This window comes from Microcaecilia unicolor, chromosome 3 (genome assembly GCF_901765095.1).
Source record: "Microcaecilia unicolor chromosome 3, aMicUni1.1, whole genome shotgun sequence".
Classification (NCBI taxonomy): Eukaryota; Metazoa; Chordata; class Amphibia; order Gymnophiona; family Siphonopidae; genus Microcaecilia; species Microcaecilia unicolor.
The window spans coordinates 206,015,216-206,039,339 of NC_044033.1; the positions used below are offsets into that span (position 1 = coordinate 206,015,216).

The 24,124-nt window shown below is 45.4% G+C and overlaps 1 protein-coding gene across 2 annotated transcripts in view; it reads right to left on the reverse strand.

Annotated features, from left to right (window-relative positions):
• The window catches only part of LOC115466160 (H-2 class II histocompatibility antigen, E-S beta chain-like), a 41,760-nt gene extending 18,205 nt beyond the window's left edge, over positions 1-23,555 (reverse strand). For both annotated transcript variants that reach the window (XM_030197243.1, XM_030197244.1), the window contains exons 1-5: positions 23,450-23,555; positions 9,654-9,923; positions 6,496-6,774; positions 3,251-3,364; positions 920-952 (exon numbers count right to left, since the gene is read on the reverse strand). In XM_030197243.1, coding sequence (XP_030053103.1) covers positions 920-952; positions 3,251-3,364; positions 6,496-6,774; positions 9,654-9,923; positions 23,450-23,555 — 802 coding nt within the window. The remainder of the gene's footprint in view (positions 1-919; positions 953-3,250; positions 3,365-6,495; positions 6,775-9,653; positions 9,924-23,449) is intronic.
• Between the last annotated feature and the right edge of the window lie 569 nt (positions 23,556-24,124).

The following is a 24,124-nucleotide window of genomic DNA, read 5'->3' on the forward strand; positions in this document are numbered from 1 at the left end:
AGGGGCCTGCCCCCCCCAATTGGCTCCAGGGCCCCCAGTTTGGCTGGTGGAGGTCTCCAACCCCACCAGCTAAGGATTTTGTCCAGCGCTGGTCTTACATTGCCTGGCACCCTGTCCTGTTTTCAGCGCCGTGCACAGCGCTGAAAACAGGACAGGGCGCCAGGCAATGTGAGACCAGAACAGGACAAATGTTTTAGCTGGCAGGGGTTGGGGCCCTGCCAACCAAGGTACCTTCCAGCGGCGGAAGCGGGGGAGGCAGAAGCAGCGGCAGGAGGGCGGTAGCGGGGCCAAAATGTGCCCACCACCTTGGGCTATGGCCCCCCTCCCATCGAGGCCTGGCTACGCCCCTGCTGCCCTCACATCAGTAAGACCTGAATTTGTATATCCTGACCCCTCCCTCCACCCCATCCCACAGCAGACCAGGTCTGTCTATGTGTGTGTCCGTGTCTTTTCCTCACGGTTTGTGTTACTGTATCACCTTCTCATGTAGTGAAATATGTGTTAGGAAAACTGCTTTATAAATAAGTGATATTCTGAACAGAGCCTCCCTATTCACCCCCCACCCTCCCGGTGTTTTCTGCCCAATTGTATGATGAGCAAAGAATCCCCAAGATATATTCTGAGCATGGGCTGCCTCCCAGGTGAATTCTATGTAGGAAACCACTCTGGATATGTATTGCAAAGCACCCCAGCAGATATATTAAATACAAGGTATCCTGCTCCCTTGGGTGCACTCTAGACAGAAATTCTCCTGGCTGTACATGGTCCCACTAAATATATGTTGAGTAGGTCACTGTTCCTCTGACTGCACAGATACTATCACAAAGGGAACCATCAGGCACAGTCACTCTCATGCAACATATCCAACAAGAAACTTTCAGGTACAGTCATTTTCAGTTTCTGTTCAGAGATTATTTACCTTCATTTGGAGGAATCCTCAGTTGAGTTGTACCTGAAAAAAAAAAAAAGAAGAAGAAAGCCAAACTAGAATTACTCACTTTGACAAACAGCAGTATTTTCACAAGGACAGTAAGATCAGGAACTTGAGCAGGACCAGGATGTGCCTCAGCCAATCAGCAAACTCTCTAAGTCACCACCCATAACACACACAGTGGTGACATCATGAAGTTCTAACCAATAGCAGCAAGATTTTAACAAAGACGGACAACTCAAGGGAATATGATACTGTCTGACCTTATCCACAGCTTTTACAAAGAATTCGGATGTGTAACGGGGCAATTCTATAAATGGACACCACAATGGGCCGTGCATAGCATGAATTCTATAACGACATCTGGGCTCCAAGATTCCTTTATAGAACTGAAGCATAAGTCAGCATTGGCATGTGAACATTTAGACGCATCCACTTAAGTTGCATCGATAGAAGGCGTAAGTGGGCGCAACTAAGTGCACCAAGGTCCGCTCGTAATCGATAGAATTCTATAAGTGGCGCATGTTACTTGGAGACACAACCATAGCCCATCCATACTGCACTCATGTGCAGCCCCCCTCAAATTTATATGCTAACCCTGGGATTCTATATAAGGTGTGTGGACGTACGCGCGTACATTTGTGTGCATGCCAAAATCTACGTACGTGACTCAATTGTTTAACGAGTGTAGCACAAAAATATAACACACAAAGGTGGATTGGCAAAAGATATTTTATCTAGAAATAGGCTTAGGGCAGAAAGATAATCCAGCACTGCTTCGGCACACCTGAGTCAATGAATGTGCTGAGTAGCGGGCTGTGTGGAATAGATGCAGGTGGGAGGTGTGTGTGGATGTGTGTCTGAAACAGTGGCGTAGCTATGTGGGGCCACAGGGGCATGGGCCCCCCAAATTTCCTCTGGGTCCCTGGTTTTGCTGGCAGGGGTCCCCAACCCCCACTAGCTGAAGCCTTCGTCCAGTGTCGGTGTTTGGTGCCGCCGCCGCATTGCCTGTCCTGCTCTCTCTTCCCCTCACATCCTGCACGCTCCTTTTAGTGAAATTGAGCATGCTCAGTTTCACTTAAAGGTGCGTGCCGGACATGAGGGGAAGAGAGAGCAGGGCAGGCAATGAGGCAGCACCGGAGACCAGCGCTGGAAAAGGCTTCAGCTGGCGAGGGTTGCAGACCCCCGCCAGCCAAGGTATTTGCAGTGGCAGTGGGTGGGGACCAGCAGGACAGTGAGGCGGTAGGGCGGCAGACCAAAATGTGCCCCCCACCTCAGGCTCTGGCCCCCTCTCACCGTGAGGTCTGGCTACGCCCGCAGTCTGAAGGTGTGTGTGTGTGTATGTGAATGTATGCTTTTGACTTTGTCCCTCTCTGAAGGTTTAAAAACTTTTCCCACACACCGGCGGCCTCCTTTGATCCTATGTATCCTGATTCACCAAGAAAGTGTGAATTCCTGTGAACTAGTACAGTTTATGGAGACAGTGGCTTTATTTCTATCATTTTCCTGTGCAGATTCTGGTGTTTTATTGCTCGAAAGCACAGGGGTAGAAACATCCAGAGGCAGCAGACATCCAGTATTGATATCCCCAGGGTTCAGACTTGGGTGGGGTGGGGTGGGGTGGGGTGGGGAAGAATGTCAGAGGGGCTCTCCCAGAGGCCTTAGGCTGACACAGAGTAGGCCCCAAAGCCTCAGTTAGGTTAACTCTTAGGGCCTTGCACAGCAATAATTAGCCGATAATGACCAATTATCAAACCTAATTGGCCATAATTAGAATACGCACATGCTTTGCTAGGCGTATTCTGTAAAGCATCGTGCGTAAATTTTCACACATGAGTGTGGGTGTGCCACACCTATCAATCACATCTCTGCACGTGGTTACAGGCCAGTGCATGTAGATTTAGGCAAAGGTATTTACTCCAAATTTTCATAGGAAGTAAATGGATGCACCTAAATCTATGCACATACACACAGCCTAGGAATATTCTATACACACATCTGAATTTAGGCGTGTCTTATAAAGTATGCCTAGGCTTCTCTATTAGACATGCCTAGATTCTAGGCACCATATATAGAATGGGCCCCTAAATGACTTAGGAGCAGACATTATAGAATACAGCTAGCATTTACACATCTATGACATAATTTTAGGGGCCAGTTTAGAGAATTTCTTTTTACGTGTTTCTGGAGGTCTCACAGAAGTAGTGTGACAGGAGTCTACCTTCAGCACCTCACTCCATATGGATGTGAGTTTGATTGTGTTTAGTAGTGAAGGTGACAGTAATAAGAGATGAGATTATCGAGTTCTGATTATTTTACCTTTTTTATTCTTCAGGTAAATGATGAGTCCCACTATGATGAACACAACCCCCAACACGAACCCCATGATTCCCGTCAGCAGTTTGCTCCTCGCAGACTCTGAGGTCTCAGGCTCTGTATAAAGCACAACACAAAGCCTAAGTGTTCACAGGCTGATTGACAGGGAGAGCAGAAGCCCAAACTCAGCTACAGGAGTTACACAGACTGAATGATGGGGAGCACAAAACATTTGCCAATCCCCTGGAATTAGAGACTCTTAGGTGATGTGTACAACAGACACATGAGTGTCTCCTCACACTCATGTGTCCCTAAAAATGATGGGACTGTGGAAAAGTGATTTATTTAAATAAAAAGTATTTTATTCACATAAATTAGCCATCTGAGAATCATGCGCTCTCAGTGCCCTTTGGGGGCATTTTTGAAACTCCCCACACTAGTGCATCATCTTTGGGGTCTTTTCCTCACATGATCTCTACAACAATTTTTATTAAGAAAGTGCATGAAGAGCTTTACTTTGAAAATAGGTGAGTTCAGAGTATGTTCAGGTCACTGTGCAAGAATTTTGCTTGAATCATGAGAAGAAAGGTCTCTAGAAAAATACAGTAGTTAGGATGTGAACTGGGCTGGGCCATTTCGTAGATGGCAGCCCAGAGAAGCGGGAGTTAGTGGGTATTGCTCCTGCTTCCATCTTACAGCTATGGGGGGGGGGGGGGGGGGGGGGGGGAGGGGAGAGAGGGGACACAATGTTAGGCCACCAGGGATAACTTCTGATTTGGGGTGTATCTGTGGCCACCAGACCACCAGGAGTTTTTCTTAGTTATGTGGGGGTATGCTGGAGGGGGAGGCATTTTGGGGGGATCCTGTAAGGGGAAGGGTGTTGCTGTCTCTTCTCTCAACCAACCCTTCTAATGGTAGCTTGGACGTGGCCTTCAGCTTCCAGTCCTAAATGCACCAGTCAGCCTTTTTTTTAAAGGAATTGCTGTGGTCTGTGCTAGTGGTTTTAGTGCATGTGCTGAAACCATTAGAGCATTTGGTGCACAATAAGGTGACTGCTGACCGGGTGGAAACCCCCTTTCAGTGAGGGCTTTAGCTTTGAGCCTTGACTCTACACCCTGTAAACAATCAATTTGTATTTACCTGCTCCTCAATCGTATCCCCCCTTAGCCATCTCTTCTCCAAGCTGACCAGCCATATCCTCTTTAGACCTTGCTCACATGAGAGTCATTCTATCCCCTTATTCATTTTGATCTCCCTTCTCTGAATCATTTCTAATTCCTCTGAATCTGATTGAAGAGATGGAGACCAGAACTGAACACGGTATTCAAGAAGTGGTGGCACCAGAGGTGTCATGATATTCTCTGGTTTCTTCTCCACTGGAACCACTAATTGAGAGTGAAAAGTGAGGGTCTGGGTTCAATCTGCTCAGACCTAAGAGCCTAAAATTTCCCATTCCCCCTCCACGTGAGAAAGGACTAAGAGCTCCTCACCCTGCTGAGGACGGGGGGGGGGGGGGGGGGGGGGGGGGGGGGATGGTGGGAGGCTATACTCCTAATAGGACACTGGGGAGGGGGGATTTATTTATTTATTTGCATTTGTATCCCACATTTTCCCACCTATTTGCAGGCTCAATGTGGCTTACATTATTCCGTCCTGGCGATCGTCATTTCCGGAGTGAGAGATACACATGGTATTACATTAGAACATGTTTGGCATAGTAGATTAAACAGTCAGTTATAAAGAGTTCATTATCGGAATTAGAGATAAGGTGGTATTGCGTTAAAGTTCATTCGTGGTAGAGTAGTCTATAGTAGTCCAGTATAGTGAGTTGGGTTTTATCTAGTTCAGGCTTGAGTTTCGTTGACTGGTAGTTAGGCTGTATCGTGGTATGCCTTTTTGAACACGTTGGTCTTCAGTAGTCTCTGAAAGTTAGTTAGGTCGTGGATTTTTCTCAAGGCTAGTGGTAAGGCATTCCATAGCTGCGTGCTTATGTAGGGGAAGCTGGATGCATGTGTTAATTTATATTTTAGATCTTTACAGTTAGGATAGTGGAGATTCAGGAATGTGTGTGCTGATCTATTAGTGTTCCTGGGTGGTAAGTCTATGAGGTCTGACGTGTAGACTGGAGCCTCTCCGTAAATGATTTTATGAACCAGGGTGCAGATTTTGAACGTAATACGTTCTTTTATTGGGAGCCAATGTAATTTTTCTCTTAGGGGTTTGGCACTTTCGTTTTTCCAAATATGAGTCTGGCTGCTGTGTTTTGGGCTGTTTGGAGCTTCTTCATGATTTGTTCTTTACATCCAGCATATAGTGAATTGCAATAATCTAGGTGACTTAGCACCATTGATTGTACCAGGTTGCGAAATATTTCCCCTGGGAAGAAAGGTTTTACTCTGAGTTTACACACTGCTTGGAACATTTTCTTTGTTGTATTTTTTGCGTGGTTTTCTAGTGTGAGATTTTGGTCAATTGCAACTCCGAGTATTTAAAAATGGCCGCCGAGACTTCCAGCAGCGGCCTCGCGAGACTTCTGCTGAAGTCTTGGAGGGATCATTTTATAAAGGTGTTTCCTTGCACAAAATCTGTTGTTGGCACATAAAAGATTTCTTATGAAATTATCCCCCTCATGAAAATGCACCTGGTGACAAGAAGGTTTCTCACTTTTACAGGACCCAGGCATGTTCAGTGCCATAGCTTGTGCACAGTGTGGGTGGAGTCAGGAAGTGCACACAACGGTTATAAAACACTCACTGAGGTGTAGTAACAATCTATATTGAAACAATTTATTGAACTGGTATTAGCAGTAATTGTATACGTTGTCACTAGCTTGTCACTCATAATAATGATAATCTGTTTGGTCTAAGGCTTTGGGGGGGGGGGGGAGGAGAGAAAATGTAAAACACTGATGATAAAAGTTCTGATGCATTTGTCTCAATATATTAAATATCCAACTGTTTAGTTTGAACATGATGAGTGTGTTTGACATGTTGAATCATCAATAAAATTGTTGAACCATAAAACACTCACTGATGCACATTCTTCAGCTTTATACACTTACACCAACCCCTGAGCTGGTGTGAATGGAACCTGGCTGCATTTTAACCACCATTTCAGCAGATTATTTTAGGCCTTTAAGTGTATTTATAAATCAGCCTTAAAACACGCATCTACATGTCCTTGCAACCTAGGGAATTTGATATAAAAGTATTACTCAGATAAACAGCTGGGGAAGGGGATGATCTTACCCCAATTCACTCTGAGGGGCTGCTGCAGGCTGCTGTGCTCCACCTCACACGTGTAGGTGTCTCTGTGCTCCAGGACAGTCTCCAGTATCGCATCCACCTGATAGGTCCAGTCTCCATTCTGTAAGAGCTGTGCATAGACCACCCTGCTCTCTTCCACCCTGTTCCTCAGCCACTTCACCTGAATCTCGGAGGGGAAGAATCCGCTGACCATACAAACCAGCAGGTTCTGGTGTTCCAAACTGGGAGACCTCGTAGGGGTGATTTTCACTTTGGGGGGGACTGTAAAACAGACACACAGCCTGATTATTATTCTCTGGGGAGGGGCAGATATGGTCTGTTAGATTTGGGACTCTACATAGTAAATTCATCAGAGCTGATGGGAGAGGGAAGAGGCACCACTGAGACCCCAGGAAGCATTAAATGATAGGAGGATCCTGGGTCCATGCCTGGGGTGGGGAAGGAGTCACTTAATGGTGACATCCAGAGGCTGGAATAAACATCAATGATTACAGGACTCCCCAGACAGAGGAATGTCTCTGCAGTGACCAGACAAGGAGGAAGATGCACTAAGCTTTAATGACCCTTTAACGACCCTCTAACAAAGAATTTTCGAACCGTGGCATGCATTAAAGGCCATTTTCCGACCAAGGTAGCAGAAAACGAAAACGGAATGCAGATGAGCAAATTGTGTAGAAACCCCATACAAACGAGATGCATCAAAGTTTTCTGACTACCCTAACGCAGGAAAAGTGCCGGAAAGCTAACGACAGGTCTGTACCTGTCGTTAGGGCTATCCGACTGAAAACTGTAATGTAAAAAACAAAAAAAAAAGCGAGGGGGGGGCGAAAACGCCCGTCAGGGGCGTCTTTTATTGATTCCCGAGGTCACTGCTGCTCCCCGCTCCCCCTGCATCACTATAAAACTGAAAGAAAAAAAAAACGTTCGGGAGGAGGCAAAGGTGCTCGTCAGGAGTGGCCTTTAATGACGTCCTTGCCCCCCCCCCCCCCCCCCGTCCATGGTCGCTGCTGCTGCTCCCCGCTTCCTCCGCCAGCATTAAATAAAAGAAAACAAAAATCAAAGCTCCGGCCCCCCTCCCTTCCTGTCTCTCAACTCTTTCTTTCCCCACACAGCTCCGCCTCCCGCCATCCTCCGCCCCATGCCCCACTCCCGCCGGCCCCCTTGAGATTGTCACCGCCGCTCCCTCCCTCCTCTGGGCCCCCCCCCCCCGCATTACCGGGCCTGTGCAGTGCCTCTCACCTCTGTATGAAGGCGCTGCACGGGCAAGAAGACCAGATCGCTGCAGTCTTCAGGACGTCTCTCTCCTTCGTCTTCCCTGCCCTGGCCCCGCCCCCGTCTGATGTAGGTTTCTTATGTCAGACGGGGGCGGGGCCAGGTCAGAGAAGGAGAGAGACGTCCTGAAGACTGCAGCGATCTGATGGTCTTCTTGCCCGTGCAGCGCCTTCATGCAGAGGAGAGGCACTGCACGGCCTGGTAATGCGGGGGGGGGGGGCTGTGGAGGGGGGAGCGATGGCGACGATCTCAGGGGGGGTGGCGGGGGCGGGGCACGGGGCGGAGGGAGGCGGAGCTGTGTGGAGAAAGAGTTTTGAGACAGGAAGGGAGGGGGGCCAGGGCTCCTAAAGCTTTGAGGTTTGTTTTGTGTTTTTATTTAATGCTGGGGGAGGAAGGAGAGAGCGGCAGCGGCAACCACAGGTGGGGGGAGCAAGTCCGTCCATACAGGACGCTCCTGACGAGCGCCTTTGCCCCCTCCCGATCCACGTGTTTGTGTTTTGTTTTTTGACGTTGTGGCATGCGCAGAGCAGCCAGCATAATGTTTGGTTGCTCTGCGCATGCTTTAGGGGCCGATTACCGACGGGGATTCCAGCAGATTGATGCATTGTACTTTCAAATACCACACCGAACATGTGTGACTTGTTTTTTTGCTGCATTGTTTGTTTTTTTAAATTCGGTAACAGCTTTTACGTTTTTGCTTTTTTTACGTTTGGTTGATGCATCTGGCTCAAGATAAAGGGGAAAAGAGGGGGGGGGGGGTGAAGGCTGATGATGCCTGATCTGAACACTGGCTGTAATTCAGCTGGAGGCTGTAATTAAGCAGCATGAAACTGGGGGGGGGGGGGGGGGGGGGGCAGTCAGAAGTAATAACTGAAGGGGAATTATCTGCCTGCAATGGGGAGAGGAGCCTGTTGCATGTGGCCAGAGGACAGAGTGACAGAAAATGACAGGGGTGCAGGAACAGAAGGACACAGGGTGACAGATGGAGCATGTCACAGGGACTGGTAGATGGAGAATAGCCTATGGGGAGGGGGCAGGGCCGCCGAGAGCCGGGCCCGGGACAAGGCTGCCCCCGGGCCTCCCCCACCCGAGGTCGCCGCCCACCCACCCGAGGTCGCCGGGCCCCCCTCCACCCGCTATCGGGCCGGGCCCTCGGAACTAACCTTAAGCCTTCTTTCACTTCGCAGCAAGCAGCAGCAGGGCAGACCTCTCGTCCTTCCTTCCGTGCCCCGCCCTCGCGGATGTTACGTCAGGCGAGGGTGGGACATGGAAGGAAGGAGTGGCCTGACCTGCTGCTGCTTGCTGCGAAGTGAAAGGAGGCTTAAGGTTAGTTCTGGGAGTGACGGAGGGCGGGCCAGGCGGCGACAGAGGGTGGGCCAGGCGGCGGCGGCCCCCCCCCTGGAGGCCCAGGCCCCGGGACTTTTATCCCCCCTGTCCCCCCCTCTCAGCGGCCCTGGGAGGGGGGCCTTTGATCCCATGTCTTTGAGGGGGCATCTTTTTCTTTAAACCCCTGAGCTGGGGTCTGTACTGGTTCCCCCAGTTCTGTTCAGGGAAGAGAAGGGGAAGGAGTGAGTTTTGAGCAGAAGAGAAACCGGTCACTTGGCTGCTAATCCTTGAGGGGGCCGTTCTGTTCTCACCTCTTTTGTCTGTCTGTTTTCTCTGAGTTTCTCAAGGGTCTCTGGTTTCTTCTCACCCGGGATTTATATCCCCGTTTGGTGGGAAGTGGTGAGGAGGGGCTGTGCTCATTTGTTTGTTTTTTCTTTTGTGTGGGGGGGTGGGTCTGTGCTCTGACCTGGCTCTGGATGATGCGGGGGGGGGGGGGGGGGTTGTTCTGCCTCGTCTCTCTCCTGTGGTCTCTCTGCTCTCACCTCTCCTCTGCTCGGTGAAGGGTTTATGTGTCTCGTAGTTGTGTCTGCAGAATGTCTCCACCGCAGCCCGTGTCAGCTCCATGTACGCTGTGTCATTGTTCCAATAATCCGCCTGCGCCACCCCCAGCTCAGTCCTGCCCACAAAGTGTCCGATGTCACTGTCGAAGTACGCATACTCCTCCCGGTTAATGAAGTGCCGTTCCAGGTACCGCATCCCCTGCCCGCCGGCTCTGAAGTGACACTCAGCCTTCGCCTGATGGAGGAAAACCGCTGCGAGAGAGAGAGAGAGAGAGAGAGAGAGAGACACTGTAATAGTCTGGCAGAAAAACAGGGAGATAGAAAGAGACCACCTCTACCCGAGAGACAGGAGGAGGCCACCGATCACATGCCGACAGAGAGAGACAGACCTTGTCATCCTGAACGTTAAAGAGAATCCAACCCCCAGAGAGAGACAGACTGTGATGATGATCCTTCCATCTGGGTTTACATTATCCTCATTGCAGCTCAGTTCTCAGGTTTTCAGATCTTAAAACCTATCTTTTGACTTTTGTAAATGCTTCTTGAATTTTAATATCGATCAGATACTGTACTTGTCTAGAAATGCCCACTAATGTGTCTCGGAATGGGGTAAATGCGGATAGAAATGTCAATTGTATTGTATTGTAGACTGTCACACTCCTTGACAGCCAGAGAGAGATAGAAAAAGAGAGATTGAAAAGCCCTTAAAAAGAGGGAGCATGAAAGAGAGAGAGAGACAGTAACATTCTGAGAGAGAAAAAGACCATCTCACCCCCATGGACAGAAAGGCAGCCCATCAGAGAAAATGAACAGCCCTAAAAAATGAAGTATGAGAGAGAAAGAGACTCTGTAATAGTCTGGCAGAAAAACAGGGAGATAGAAAAAGAGACCGTGTGAGAGAGAGAAAGAGAGACACTATTCTACTGGCCTAGATTGCAGATTAAGTGTGGGGATTACAGTGGCGTAGCCAGACATGACATTTTGGGTGGGCCCAGAGCTAATATGGGTGGGCACCATGGGATTGACATTCAACTGCTGGCAGGCTGTGCAGTTAAAACCTGCTGCCAGTGCTGAACCAGGAAATTCAATGTTGCGCCCCATCCGGCAATCGGCATTGAATTTCTGGTTTTATGTTTGGCCGCTGGAACTTAAAACGGTTAACAGATATTCAGCGCTATATGGTTAAGGTGCTATTTATGCAGTACTATTTAACTGCTTAACTCAGCACTGACCATCGACACTAACTGGCTATAACGGGCTGTTCTGTCCTCCGACAGCCTCGCACTAGTTTATATCGTGATCCTAAAATGTGTGTAATGCCTTTACTGTTATTCTCAGTCCCAAGGACTATCATTGCTGCAGTTTCCCACTAGAAAAATACATGAGCAATGCACTGTGGGTAATGTAGTTCACAGGCAGTGCAACCACACTTGTTTGGCTGTGTAAGAACTGTTATCACTGGTTGTGAGGCTGCTCAGACCTTCTCTCTCTCTCTCTCTCTCTCTCTCTCTCTCTCTCTCTCTCTGCCTGCCAAGCTTGGCTCTTTTGTCTTCCTGTTCAGTCTTACTATCTGTCCTCAGAGGTCAGCCAGGTATGACCTTTCCCTCCTATCTCTAGGACTACCCCTTGCTATCCGATGGCAGGCTCTGTCCCCATTGGTCTCTATCTGCTCCTCCCTGTGTGAAGCCCCACCACATCTTTGTCCTTTCAGCCACGCGGGGCTTCTTTCACCATTATAGCCAGGGACCATCTGGCTCCACACAGCTCTGTCCTGCTGAGAACTCCCTGTAAAGAACCTGGTTTTTTACCCTGCGAATATCTTCTTCCAAATGAGATATTGCACATTCCAGTCACCCAGCTTTGGACTATTTCTACCTGTTCAACTACCTTCCCCTCCCCCTGCAATACAACTACCTCTCTTCAGACCTCCACCTCCCACAGCCTCCAGATTAAGAAGTCTCTGTATCCTGAACATCTATCTGTGAGTAAATTATCTGTGATTTATTCAATAAAAGAGACTTCATAAAATAATAGAGACTTCAGGTGATTGCTGTTCCAGGGTTATGCTCCATGATATTGGGGTTTCTAATTACCAAGCTCCAAGAGTCATGACACGGGCGACATAGCTGGTTAGCTGCTAGCCGCAAATATTTAGATTACTGGCTATCTTCCGCTGAATATTTGCGGTTAGCCAGTTAAATGATATTTAAGTGGTTAGTGGATGTTGCTGACTGGTTAAATAGCACTGAATATTGGGGGGGGGGGTATGTATATATAAATAATATAAATTGGGGGGGGGGGGTATGTATATATAAATAATGCCTTAGAATGCTCTTGATGATGGATATCTAAGTAAATAGTCTGCCCAACAGCTGTCCTGCATCAACATAAATAGAGAACAACAACAACCAAGAAAGCGCCAACCAAGGAATATTTATGAAAAATATCAAAAACAAAAGGTCAACTAAAACGATATACAGTTCATAGGATCTATTTTTTTTTTTTTTAAAAGGTATCAAGACTCGATGCAGTCCTGTGTTTTGGTGCATGGGGCATCTGCCTCAGGAGTCTCAACTTCAGTCGGACGTGTAAGTACTTTGTACTGTTAAAGGACAGATATGAACACAACACAATCAAACAGCCACCCACACTATTAGGCTGTTTAGGCCAGTTACAGAATAAATGACCAAAAATTAGAAATTGACCTGTAGCCTGGCATAAACAGTGGCCTTCCCTTCCCTACTCCCCCATCCCTCCCTGTAGCCTGGCATCAGTACTACCCTTTCCTACCCCACACCACTCCCTGTAGTCCAGCATCAGCCCTGCCCTTTCCAATCTCCCACCCCCAACCAGAAACACATCAGCATGAAATATAAAACTTTTTTTTTAACCTGGGGATTGCAGAGCCCAAGCCCACCAAAATGAAATTATAAAACTTTTTTTTTTAAATCACCATTATACATACAACTGTTTGTTTAACCTGACCAGTGCAAAGCCCTCCCCAACCAACCAACCCCCCCCCCCCCCCCCCCCCAGCAATCCAACCCTACACAGAAACTTGGTTTGTTTGTTTTTTTTACCTGGGTAGCACTTCCCTGCAGAGTCTACTGCAGTACCCCCTGATGAGGCCCTGAAGCAGTGTGCTGAAGAGGAGGCCACAGAGTAGGCTTGACTGGGGGGGGGGGGGGGGGAATGCCGCACTTCTAGCTTCTGCTCCTGCCCCCACACACCGGGTACAGCACTGCTGCTTCCACTGTGCAGCAAAATCAGCCCAGGAAGTTGTTTATTTGGAGCTCTGGTGCTGCTCGTTTTTAATTTAGTTTCTGCCCTCCCGCCCCCCCAGTGCTGTGCCATGCTGCTGGAGAAATATGGATCAGCCCCAGACGCTGCTGAGGAGTGTCCAAATTTCTTCAGCAGCATGGCACAGCATGAGGAGAGGGGGGCAGCTGCTAAGTTTAAAAAAGCAGTGCCGGAGCTGCAAACAAATAACTTCCCTGGCCGATTTTGCTGCATTCCTTTTCTCCAGCAGCACAGCAGAGGAGGGAGGAGGGAGCAGCAACTAAGTTTAATAAAAAAAATGCAGTGCCAGAGCTCCAAAACTTCCTCCCCCTCCCGAATCCCAACTCGACTTCAGGCCAGGGCAGCCCAAACAGCAGCAAAAAAGTGTTCTGCGGCTGTGCGTGTGTGCAGGGTAATCAGTTTATAAAGCACCTGATTGGTGCAGAGGCTGAGACAGGGTGGGCCTGAGCTGAGATTGGGTGGGCCTAGGCCCACCCAGGCCCACCTGTAGCTACGCCCCTGGTGGGGAAAGCTATATTTTGGGTGGGGGTAGTTGAACAGAATAAGAGGCCCCAGAGCTCGTCTCGACAGCCCAGTTAAACAAGGGCTGGGCCCATTCGACCGGGTCTCAAGGCGGGCAGAGGAAGCGGGGGGGGGGGGGGGGGGGGGGGAGGATCGGGTCCACGAGGATTCCTCAGCACGAATCCGTCGTGTGATTGGAGAGTTTCAGGTTAAGGGGCTGGCAAAAGGAAGAGGCAGGAAGCTGATTGGAAGGAGAGACTGAAGGGGGGGGGGCGGAGTAAAGAAGAAAATAAAGCTGGGGGATAGTGACGAGGTCAGGGCGTTCCCTTAGATCCTCAGAGGCGTTTACCCATCCGCCCACCCTCGCAAGGGGGAGGTGGGGGGATGGTGTTTTTGTTTGCATTTCAGGAATAGAAGCTGTTGCAACGGCAAAAAAAAGAACATAACAAATCTGATCTACAGGAGAGAGTGCTCATGGAGGCTGAGCCAAGGCGACCCGGGCTGCAGGTGTGGAGGTCCACATGGCGTAGGGTTCTTGCTGCTGTGGCGGAGCCCGGAAGCGGAAGTGGCCGTTTTGCTCTTATGACGAACGGCTAAAGGGGGGGGGGGGCAGCCACTGCTGATGTATGCCTGGACTCTTGTAGCTCGAGAAAGGGGGGCTTATATTGTTCTTGTTAATTGAAGTTAATTGTAATAAAGTAAGCTGCGGCCTATGTTACCCAAAATTGGTTGTCAAGGAGTTATTTGGGGGGAGGGAGGGGTTGGGGTAAAGGATAGCTGGGGTCAAACGGGGTCCCAGCTCCAAGGTTTATTGGGGAAGATACCTGCTTTAAGCTCCTCAGCAGTCTCTTGAGGTCTGTGAGTGTAAAATGATGGATAATGACACTGTTCCTCTCTCAGCCCTCTCTCCTGCTCTTCTCTTCATTTCTTCACAGTTTCTCATATTGGTTTATTTTTCATTTGTTTCTATTACCTTGTTTTACTGTATCTGGTTTATTTATCTTCTACTTTAAACTGTTTATCCAAGGAAACATCAGAGAAACAAAGAAATACTGAGAGGGTGAGACAGTGGCAGAAACCGTCACATCCTAAGAGAGACATGAGGAATTAGAGGAGACAGAGTTTTACCAGAGGCAGGTCTTGTCTGATTAATTTCTTCGCCTGGTCCAGGTACCAGAGAGTTGGACTGAGGGAGAGGCTAGATGTGGTTTATTTAGATTTTAGCCAAGCCTTTGACACAGTTCCACATAGATGACTTATAAGTAAACTGACTGATCCCTGTAGGCGCCTTAAAGTGACTGACTGAGGGGCCGATGCTCAAAGCCATGGATGTGTTATGGTATAAGATTACCACACTCATTACCCATAAATAGTTTCTCTCTGAAAAAAAAAAGTTTCTCTCTGAAAAAAAAAGCTTCTAAAAATGTAGCTTCTATTATTCGTTTGAATGTATAAGATTTAATAATGTCTCTCTGCAATATTAAGATTTAAAGATGTAGCTTCTATTGTGACTATAGTATGTTTGAGAAATAGATGTACCTATATAATATTGTTTAAGGATTTAGAAATGTCTTTTTCTGATGAGTGACTCCCACTGGAGTTGAAACTAAAATACTGGGTAAGAAATTTTAAAATTGCCTCTGTCCAATAAGTAACTCCCACCTGAGCTGAAACTTAATATTGTGCTTTAATGTGAATTAACAAGATATGCTTATTTTTATAGAAAAGAAACTAAAGCTTAAGAAAATAAAGCCTGTCTGCACTGCACGCTGCTCACATACTATGGTCTAAGATTATGGGAAGGAACTGTGAACAAGAGAGGGATCCCCCCACCAGAACCAGAGAGCCATGTGACCTGCTAAATTAAATTAATGTTAAAATGTCTTTTTTTTTCTTTTTCAGAGTTCGAGTTCATACTTATGAGATATTAATATTTTAATGGTGCTAGTAATCAATACATACATGGCTATCTCAGATACCTGTTCTATATTTTAAAATAGATCTATGCCTCTTCTACATTTTTAAATGAATAGATCTATGCTGTTCTACTTGAGATAAAAACCATGTATAATTTTGCTAATTGTTGCTTATTTCTAAATGAATGAAAATGCTTTGGCAATCCAAGATGGATGCCACGTACGTTGCTTTTGTGTTCTTGTGTTCTACTTGCAGGTTAAGCTCAATCCTGGATCTGGAATGGACGATCGGAGATCTAAAGGCCTAATAGAGTTCTTTGTTTGTCATGTAGTCTCCATGTTATATGTTTGATTTATGTTATGGGGTACCCAAGAAACTATACACAGACATTCATAGACCCTCCCTACCAACAGTTTCTCCATTAGTTCACATTGTCCAAGAAAGAAAAAAAAAAGAGACCATTTTCATTGGCAGACGAGCTATAGAAAAGAAAACCATGTTCACTATTATTCAAGCTATGGCTCACATATAGTAAGTCTACTAATTGCTATCTAAGGTTATATATTCACATGTGTATATTTGAAATTATGAGCAAAGGTTTCTCTTTACATGATCTATCAGATACAGTCAGTATAGTGAATGTTTCTGATTACAGCCAGTATGCACACAATGTCTCTCCCTGGAATGAAATATTGGCTGTGTGCAAAGCACAATTGACATATCTTTTCTAAATTCTTTGCAACATTAAACACATGAGTATTGTCTATTAATTTGCTACATTAAACACTGCTAAAGCAGATAAATATGGTAACCTTTTACCACACTCATTACCCATAAATAGTTTCTCTCTGAAAAAAAAAAGTTTCTCTCTGAACAGTATTTCATGGCACTATACCATGACTCTGTTTTTGTTTATTTGGTCAATGATTAAGTAAATATTATTGCATAGGATTGATAGGAATAATTGTTTTGTGTGTAATAGTAACCTAGGAAATTATTACTATAATTGCATACATATGTCTTTTTTATTTCTAATGAAACAGTAGTATAGCAGTTCCATATTACCATTCTTGTTTCTGTATTAGAACTATCTGTCCTTCTATTACTGCTAATGATGTACTGTTCATAGTAAGCGATTTTAGTAATTGCAGACCAATGCTGCAGTATGTTCCCAATGATTTATCCATACACACCCCTGAACTGCTACCTATTCCCTTACATGTTATTGTTATTAATACATCAGTTAGCCTCTGAAATAGAGAATATAGGGAAACATTCACAGAGTATTTTTCCTTGGAATGTCAAACGCTGAGAATAGTGACTGAATAGATTGTTCCACCCCATTGCAGTGGTATAAATTGGTCAATTGCGCACTCTCATGCTATTGATTTGGCTAGCATACTGGGTAAGATATCCTGTGGCACAAACTTGGGAGCAGCCTATGCCCCTGAGCAGGTGACACAAAAAGAGGTGGTCTCTGGAAATAGAGCAAAATGGCACTTCTGTGGCTGAAGTCATATAAAGTGTACTTGCAATCCTATTTTAAACCAGAGCAAAGCCATACTCTGCCACCTGACTGAATGAAAGCCTAATGAAACTGACCACAGAAAACTTAACCCTAGCTACCTAAATGTAAGTCATGAGTAAACAAAAGTAATAATGATGAGTCTTTTTGCTTATAACAGTCATATTCCAGCTAAGGACATATTCCAAGATTCATAGTGATGTGACATAGTAGATGACGGCAGGAAAATACCTGCACGGTCCAGTCTGTTCAATGTCCATTATTAAAAGATTCACCTCTTCCAATACACATGCCCATGTAAACAGTTCAGTACCTGTGCTATTGTTCTTTGAAATTATGCAACTGTACTAGGTTAGAGTTAGGTTTTTTTTTTCATTTTAGCTTTTATAGTTTATTTTATGGTTCCTCATTCCAATATATTAAAAATTTATTTTCACTCACAACCAAGAGAGGGAATATTATGGTATAAGCCAATTGTCAGAATTATTTTATCAATATAAAAAGGCAGCTTTTAAAAGATGTACCTTCTTTCCCCTTTTCCTTGGGAATTTCTGGTAGTAGGACTAGTTAATTACGAAGACATTTAAGAGACCAAAAGGGTACTGTGCTTCAAAGAGAAATAAAACTCTCTCTGCCCTCCCACCCTCCCACCTAAAAAGACTGAACAAAAGCATGACTAAGGTGGCTACTTGAAGAATCACATAGACATCTCCACCAGCAGACAGATAGTCTGGAGAAGGCATAACTCCAGCTATTGATAACAAAGACTTCAGAGGGGAAACCATAAACAAGACATTTGCTTGTCAAAGGTATACCTGCCCCTCCCATCAGCTTTCAGACATGTGCAGAAAGGAAGGACTTGTAATGTGTATCTGCTCCAGAGACTGAGCAGGAAGCCTTTTCACATCAAAAGACCATTTGTCAGCAAGATCCAGACAGCAAGTCTTGTGATGTCATAAGACAAGAGACCAAGATACCACAATGCTTTGCAAATGCCCAAGGGTCGTGTGGAAACCAGGAAACCAGGACAAAGATCCACATGGCATGTCTTCCTGCAGCTTGCAAGATATAAAAGCAAAAGCTGTTTCCCCAAGATTCAGATTCTCTTCAACTGCAAGCAACTCAGATCCACTCACTGCAGAAGCCCTCCTGTCCTGAACATGTGCTTACCTAATGCTGTTCATACTATGTAACAAGGACTTGTAAGTAACATAAGTTTTGATCTAGACCTGCTACCTTGCCTTACTTAAGCACAGATTATCTGTAAAGATCTCTTAAAACCTACCTCTCGTGTGCAATTGTATATTAAATCAACCTTTTTGAAGCTAAAAATACGGTCTCTTTTTGTTCTGAGTATATGGTATCTTTTATATATACTTAATTTATTTAATTTATTGCAATTATCACCTTTGGTGATTGGTGGAGAAATTAATATCCTAAAACTTATAAATACAGCGCCTGCTCTTAAATTATAAACAGTAGCGAGTGCTCTAGAGCTCTTTCCCCCAAGATAAATCATTTCTTGTAACAGATGAACCCACAACGCAACAATAATGCAAGAAACTAGCTCAGTGATGCTTGAAGTGAATTATATTTACATTTGATGCCAGTTAAATTGCACTATTAAACAGGAAGTGGAAGGAGGAACATGCCTGTCACATGCGCACAGACATAGGAGCCAACTTTTCAAAATTATTAGGGGTGCTAAGCCCAATGGAAATAACCCCTCCCTGGACACATACAGACAATTTTCTCAATATTGGGGGTGCTCAAGCACCCACAGCACCCACAGAGTCGGCTCCTATGTGCACAGAACACGCCTGACACATATGCAGAAAGGTTTTGCAGTAAGCGCGGATCTTGTGCACTGGCACAGAGAAAAACCGCAGTGTCAGCCCACATTAGCGTTTTTTCTTCAGGACCTAAATATGAGCCTTGCAAATATTACTAGCACTTGGGAGATTTTGTGAGGTTTATATTTAAGCATAGAAGAACTGGAGCTGATGTGTATTTCACTCGGACACACGCACATGCTTTGCTACTTCTTGTCTGTCTTGAACACTTGCAGGAGCCTCCGTCCCCATATTAAAGAAGACAAAACCAGCAATTCAGGGTGAAAAACTGACAGGAAATCCTCTGCTCAAAACCTTCTATGCTGCCCCTCACCTGGCGAAAATGTTTCAATATTGAGACCATCACGTCCTCCTGTGCATTGCAAAGGAATACTTCCTGACCTCATTATCACACATTTCAATACAATTTAGGGCCATCTTTATCATGTGCATTTCTACTGGCGCTCGAAACCTCTGAGCATTCGGCGCACAATTACATGCACAGATACCTGGCATTAACCGCATGCTAATGCTGGCGCTAGTTTTGAGCATTGGCCTCTGCGTTAGGAACTGGTTAAGTGGGAGGTGACGAAGAGGGAACGGTAAATGGAGCTGACGCCGAGGAATGGGACGTTACCATTGATGTGCCCCAAGGATCAGTTCTTGGGCCAATTCTTTTTAACATTTTTATCAGCAATATTGCAGAAGAGCTGTTTGGTAAGGTCTGTCTCTTTGCAGATAGTACACATGCCTGACAATGTGGATAAAATCAGGAGGGATCTAGTGAAGTTTGAAGAATTGGAAGATTTAACATTTAAAAATGCAGGGTCAATCATTTGAGCTGCAGGGAACACAGTACAGTTTAGGAGGGGATGATCTTAAGTTGTCTGAACTGGTAGAGAAGGAGACAACAAAAGCCAGAAAGATGTTTGGGTGAATAGGGAGAGAAACAGCCAAAGGGAAAAAGGAGGTGAAGATGCCCCTGTATAAGACTCTGCTGAGACCTCATTTAGAATATTGTGTACAATTCTGGAGATGAAGCTTCAACAAAGATATAAACAGGATGGAGTTGGTCCAGAGGGTGGCTACTGATATGCTCACTGGTCTTCGTCATAAAGTGTATTGGGACAGACAAGATCTCACTATGTATTCTTTGGAAGAAAGGCAGGAGAGGGGAGATATCATAGAGATATTTAAGTAACTTCATAGCATAAATGCAGGCAGGTCTCTTTCAACTGAAAGGAAGCTCTGGAACAAGCGAGCATAGGATGAAGATGGGACAGAACAGTAGTGGATGCCTGGAATAGCCTCGGTGGAAGTGGTGGAGCATAAGACTACTTGAATTCAAGAAAGCTTGAGACAACATAAGAACATAAGAGTAGCCATACTGGGTCAGACCAATGGTCCATCTAGCCCAGTATCCTGTTTTCCAAACAGTGGCCAAGTCAGGTCACAAGTACCTGGCAGAAACCCAAATTGTGGCAATGCTCCATACTACAAATCCCAGGGCAAGCAGTTGCTTCCCATGTCTGTCTCAATAGCAGACTATGGACTTTTCCTCCAGGAACTTGTCCAAACCTTTTTAAAACCCAGATACACTAACTACTGTTACCACATCCTCCAGCAAAGAGTTCCAGAGCTTAAATATTTGTTGAGTGAACATTTTTTTCCTCCTATTTGTTTTAAAAGTATTTCCATGTAACTTCTTCAAGTGTCCCCTAGTCTTTGTACTTTTGGAACGAGTAAACAATCGATTTACTTCTACTCGTTCTACACCACTCAAGAGTTTGTAGACCTCAATCATATCTCCCCTCATCCGTCTCTTTTCCAAGCTGAAGAGCCCTAACCTCTTCAACCTTTCCTCATACGAGAGGAATTCCATCCCCTTTATCATTTTGGTCACTCTTCTTTGAACCTTTTCTAATTCTGCTATATGTTTTTTGAGATACGGCCACCAGAACTGAACGCAATACTCAAGGTGTGGACGCACCATGGAGTGATACAAAGGCATTATAGTATTTTCGGTCTTATTCACAATCCCTTTCTTAATAATTCCTAGCATCCTGTTTGCTTTTTTGGCCACCACCACACACAGAGTGGAAGATTTGAGCACAGAGGATCTCTGAGGGAGAGGAAGGGATTGGAGAACTCAGTACTTGTTGTGGATCACTTCACACTGGCACTATTCAGATATAGTGTCGTTAAAATGCCATAGATAAAATACCTATACTTTTATCGGCTACTGATGTATTTATATAAGTGATAAACTCTTTAACTGACAGACCTCAATCTTATTATCTATCAAACCACAGGCAAATAATCCTGTGCATCAATAGATCACAGCAAATACCAGCAAAATCTATACAAAGTAAAGAAAAATACCAAGAGCCAATGAAACATTTTATTTATTTTTGTTACATTTGTACCCTGCGCTTTCCCACTCATGGCAGGCTCAATGCGGCTTACATGGGGCAATGGAGGGTTAAGGCTTACATGGGGCAATGGAGGGTTAAGTGACTTGCCCAGAGTCACAAGGAGCTGCCTGTGCTGGGAATCAAACTCAGTTTCTCAGGACCAAAGTCCACCACCCTAACCACTAGGCCACTCCTCCACTCATCAACACTAAACAAGATAAAAAGTATAACTTTCAATCTGACATCACAGTGTCTTTCCCCTTCCTGAAGTTACAGACTCCAGTACATCCATCCAGTCCTGCCACAAGGGGGCAGTGCAGGTGGAACATGTGTGTCTGGGTGCATGGAGCTTTAAGTGTGCTTGTGGGGAGCTGGGGAGTGGGGAGTGGTATTCAAGTTTGCAAAATCAGAACTAATAAAGCTGTTAATTTCCTTATTATTTATTTGTTTGAACCTAAGAAATTATAAGAGTTTGTGGAAACAGATGAAGAATCCTCTGCAGCAACTTCCTTCAGTTACCACTGTACCGGCTGCAATAACCGATTAACCTTCCTCCCTCAGAAAATGTGACGTGTAAGATTAACCATTTTGAGTTTTTCTTATTTTCTTTAAGATTGTTTTCCTGATCTTGCATCTTCCTATTGTGGACAATTATGTAAATATATATTGTTGAGAGAAAATGTTTTCCTTTATATATTCATTTCTGTATTTCCTTACATTTATGTGATAAATGTGAATGTAATTAAGTAAAATGATAAATAAATAATATTAAAAAAGAACTAATAAAGCTGTTCAAACACAAAACATCTAAAAGAATGCAAAGACCTAAGCGAAAAAGCAAGAAAATTCTCTAACCTGAGCAGAAAAAGTCCCCACAAGAACATTTAAGGGGCACCTGATTTTATAAAATCTGAGGGAGTACAGAACAATATGAAAATGGAAAGAGATAGGAAAAAAAGTTGTATAAAATCAAGAAAGTCACAGATAACTCCTTCTGGGACAGTGGAAGAGGTGGAAACCCCATTCTACATTGTTGGACAGAGAAACAGCCAGACAGACATGGATCCCTCCTTTAATGATTCAAGTTATTTCCTCTCTTACAAAGCATACAAATGGAAGAGGCTGCAGTACCTCCAGTGGCCACAAAGTGTCAGTATTACCATATTTATGGAACATAAGAACTAATGTAACATAGTAACATAGTAGATGACGGCAGAAAAAGACCTGCACGGTCCATCCAGTCTGCCCAAGAAGATAAATTCATATGTGCTACTTTTTTTATTTGTACTATTCTCTTCAGTGCACAGACCGTATAAGTCTGGCCAGCCCTATCCCCGCCTCCCAACCACCAACCCCGCCTCCCAACCACCAGCTCTGGCACAGACCGTATAAGTCTGCCCAGCACTATCCCCGCCTAGGTTCATGTCTGTTTGTCTATGGGTAAAATTACTTTCTGAACACACGAGGGAAAGTAACCAAATTATACATGCAGGAAGAAAATGGGAATCCTTCAGGCAAGTTCAAAAACAGGAACAAAAAATGGTCAGGTTACTGTTTTCAGAGAACAGTAACTCCCGATAAATCACCCTCTTTAGAAGATAGTTACAGGCTGAGAATATTCACAACTGATGCAACTCAAATTCTTCACTCCCAGAGCCAAAAATGGCAAACCAAGAAAGACATACCCCCCCCCCCCCCAATACACTCTCCACACTTGGACACCTGCTCTACCTACACACTTCACCCCCTCCACACACACACACACACACACACTAACACACTCTCCTCAATCAGATCTCTCACATCATCACATGCACGACTCCAACATATCCCACCTCATACATAGCCACTAAAATAAATCCCACACACAAAACTGACCCCAGACAGACACATTCTCCATGCACAACAGTCCATCTCCCTATAGCTAAAGCATCCCCCCCCCCCCCACACACACACACAGAGGCTTCTTTTCAAAGCACCTAGATTTACAAAGTTACTTCTTCAAGCCCCACACATCACCCCTCCTCCCCAATCCCTCACAGATGTTTAAGTGACGAGTCCTGTAATGAGCTATGTCAGTTCTCAGCAATATCAGCATCAAATATTTCTTGACCTTTGATCTTTATCTGTGGGTCCCTGCAACCAGTTGTGGTGGTGGGTTTTCCATAGTGTCACATATAGAAATGTCGTGATCCCAGTCTTTCTCTTATCCTTACCTGGAGGGTCCCTGAAGTGAGTTCTGTCAGTCCTCTGCCCTGTCACTATCAGAGATCTCTCTTGGTTTCTTACCTGGAGGGTTCCCACAGTGAGTTAAGTGGGTTCTCAGCACAGTCAGGATCATTATCAGAACCCCCAGACTGCAGCCCCCAGCTCCAGGCGCTCGGATAGAGACCATCGTGTTTTTATTTATTAAACAAAGTAAAAGAAATGACAAAAGCCAGTAAAGACCCCTTTCTGGGTGACAGGGAGACTGGCACTGCTACCCCTACTGACACCAGCAAAACCCCTCCACTGAAACACTGGAGAGAGGTGTGTGAGCCAATCAGGTTTTGAAGCTGAGCTGTGTCATCAGTCACCAGGGAGTGAGAAGTGTCAGTGCTACTGAGAGCCTGGAGTTTGTGCACCAGTCGGACAAGAACCGGGACAGGAGATACATGATGGGGCTTAGAAGTTTTCTTTTAATTTAATAAGGTCTTTTAACTAAATTAATGTGCAGCACATAGAACAAATGAACATTGGAAAATGAACTAATCTAATATAATAAAAGGCCCGAGAGCTTGTCTCGACAGGCCCCGTTAAACGAGGGCTGGGCCCGTTCAAGACAGCTCTAGTTAGGGGCCAGCGAGGGGGAAGGGGGTCAGAAGTGCAACGTGCATGACGCGCGGAAGGGTTTGCGGTGAGTGGCCAGTTTATGGTTCAACATTTTTTATTGATGACAATTCAAAAGAAACACATTCAACAAAA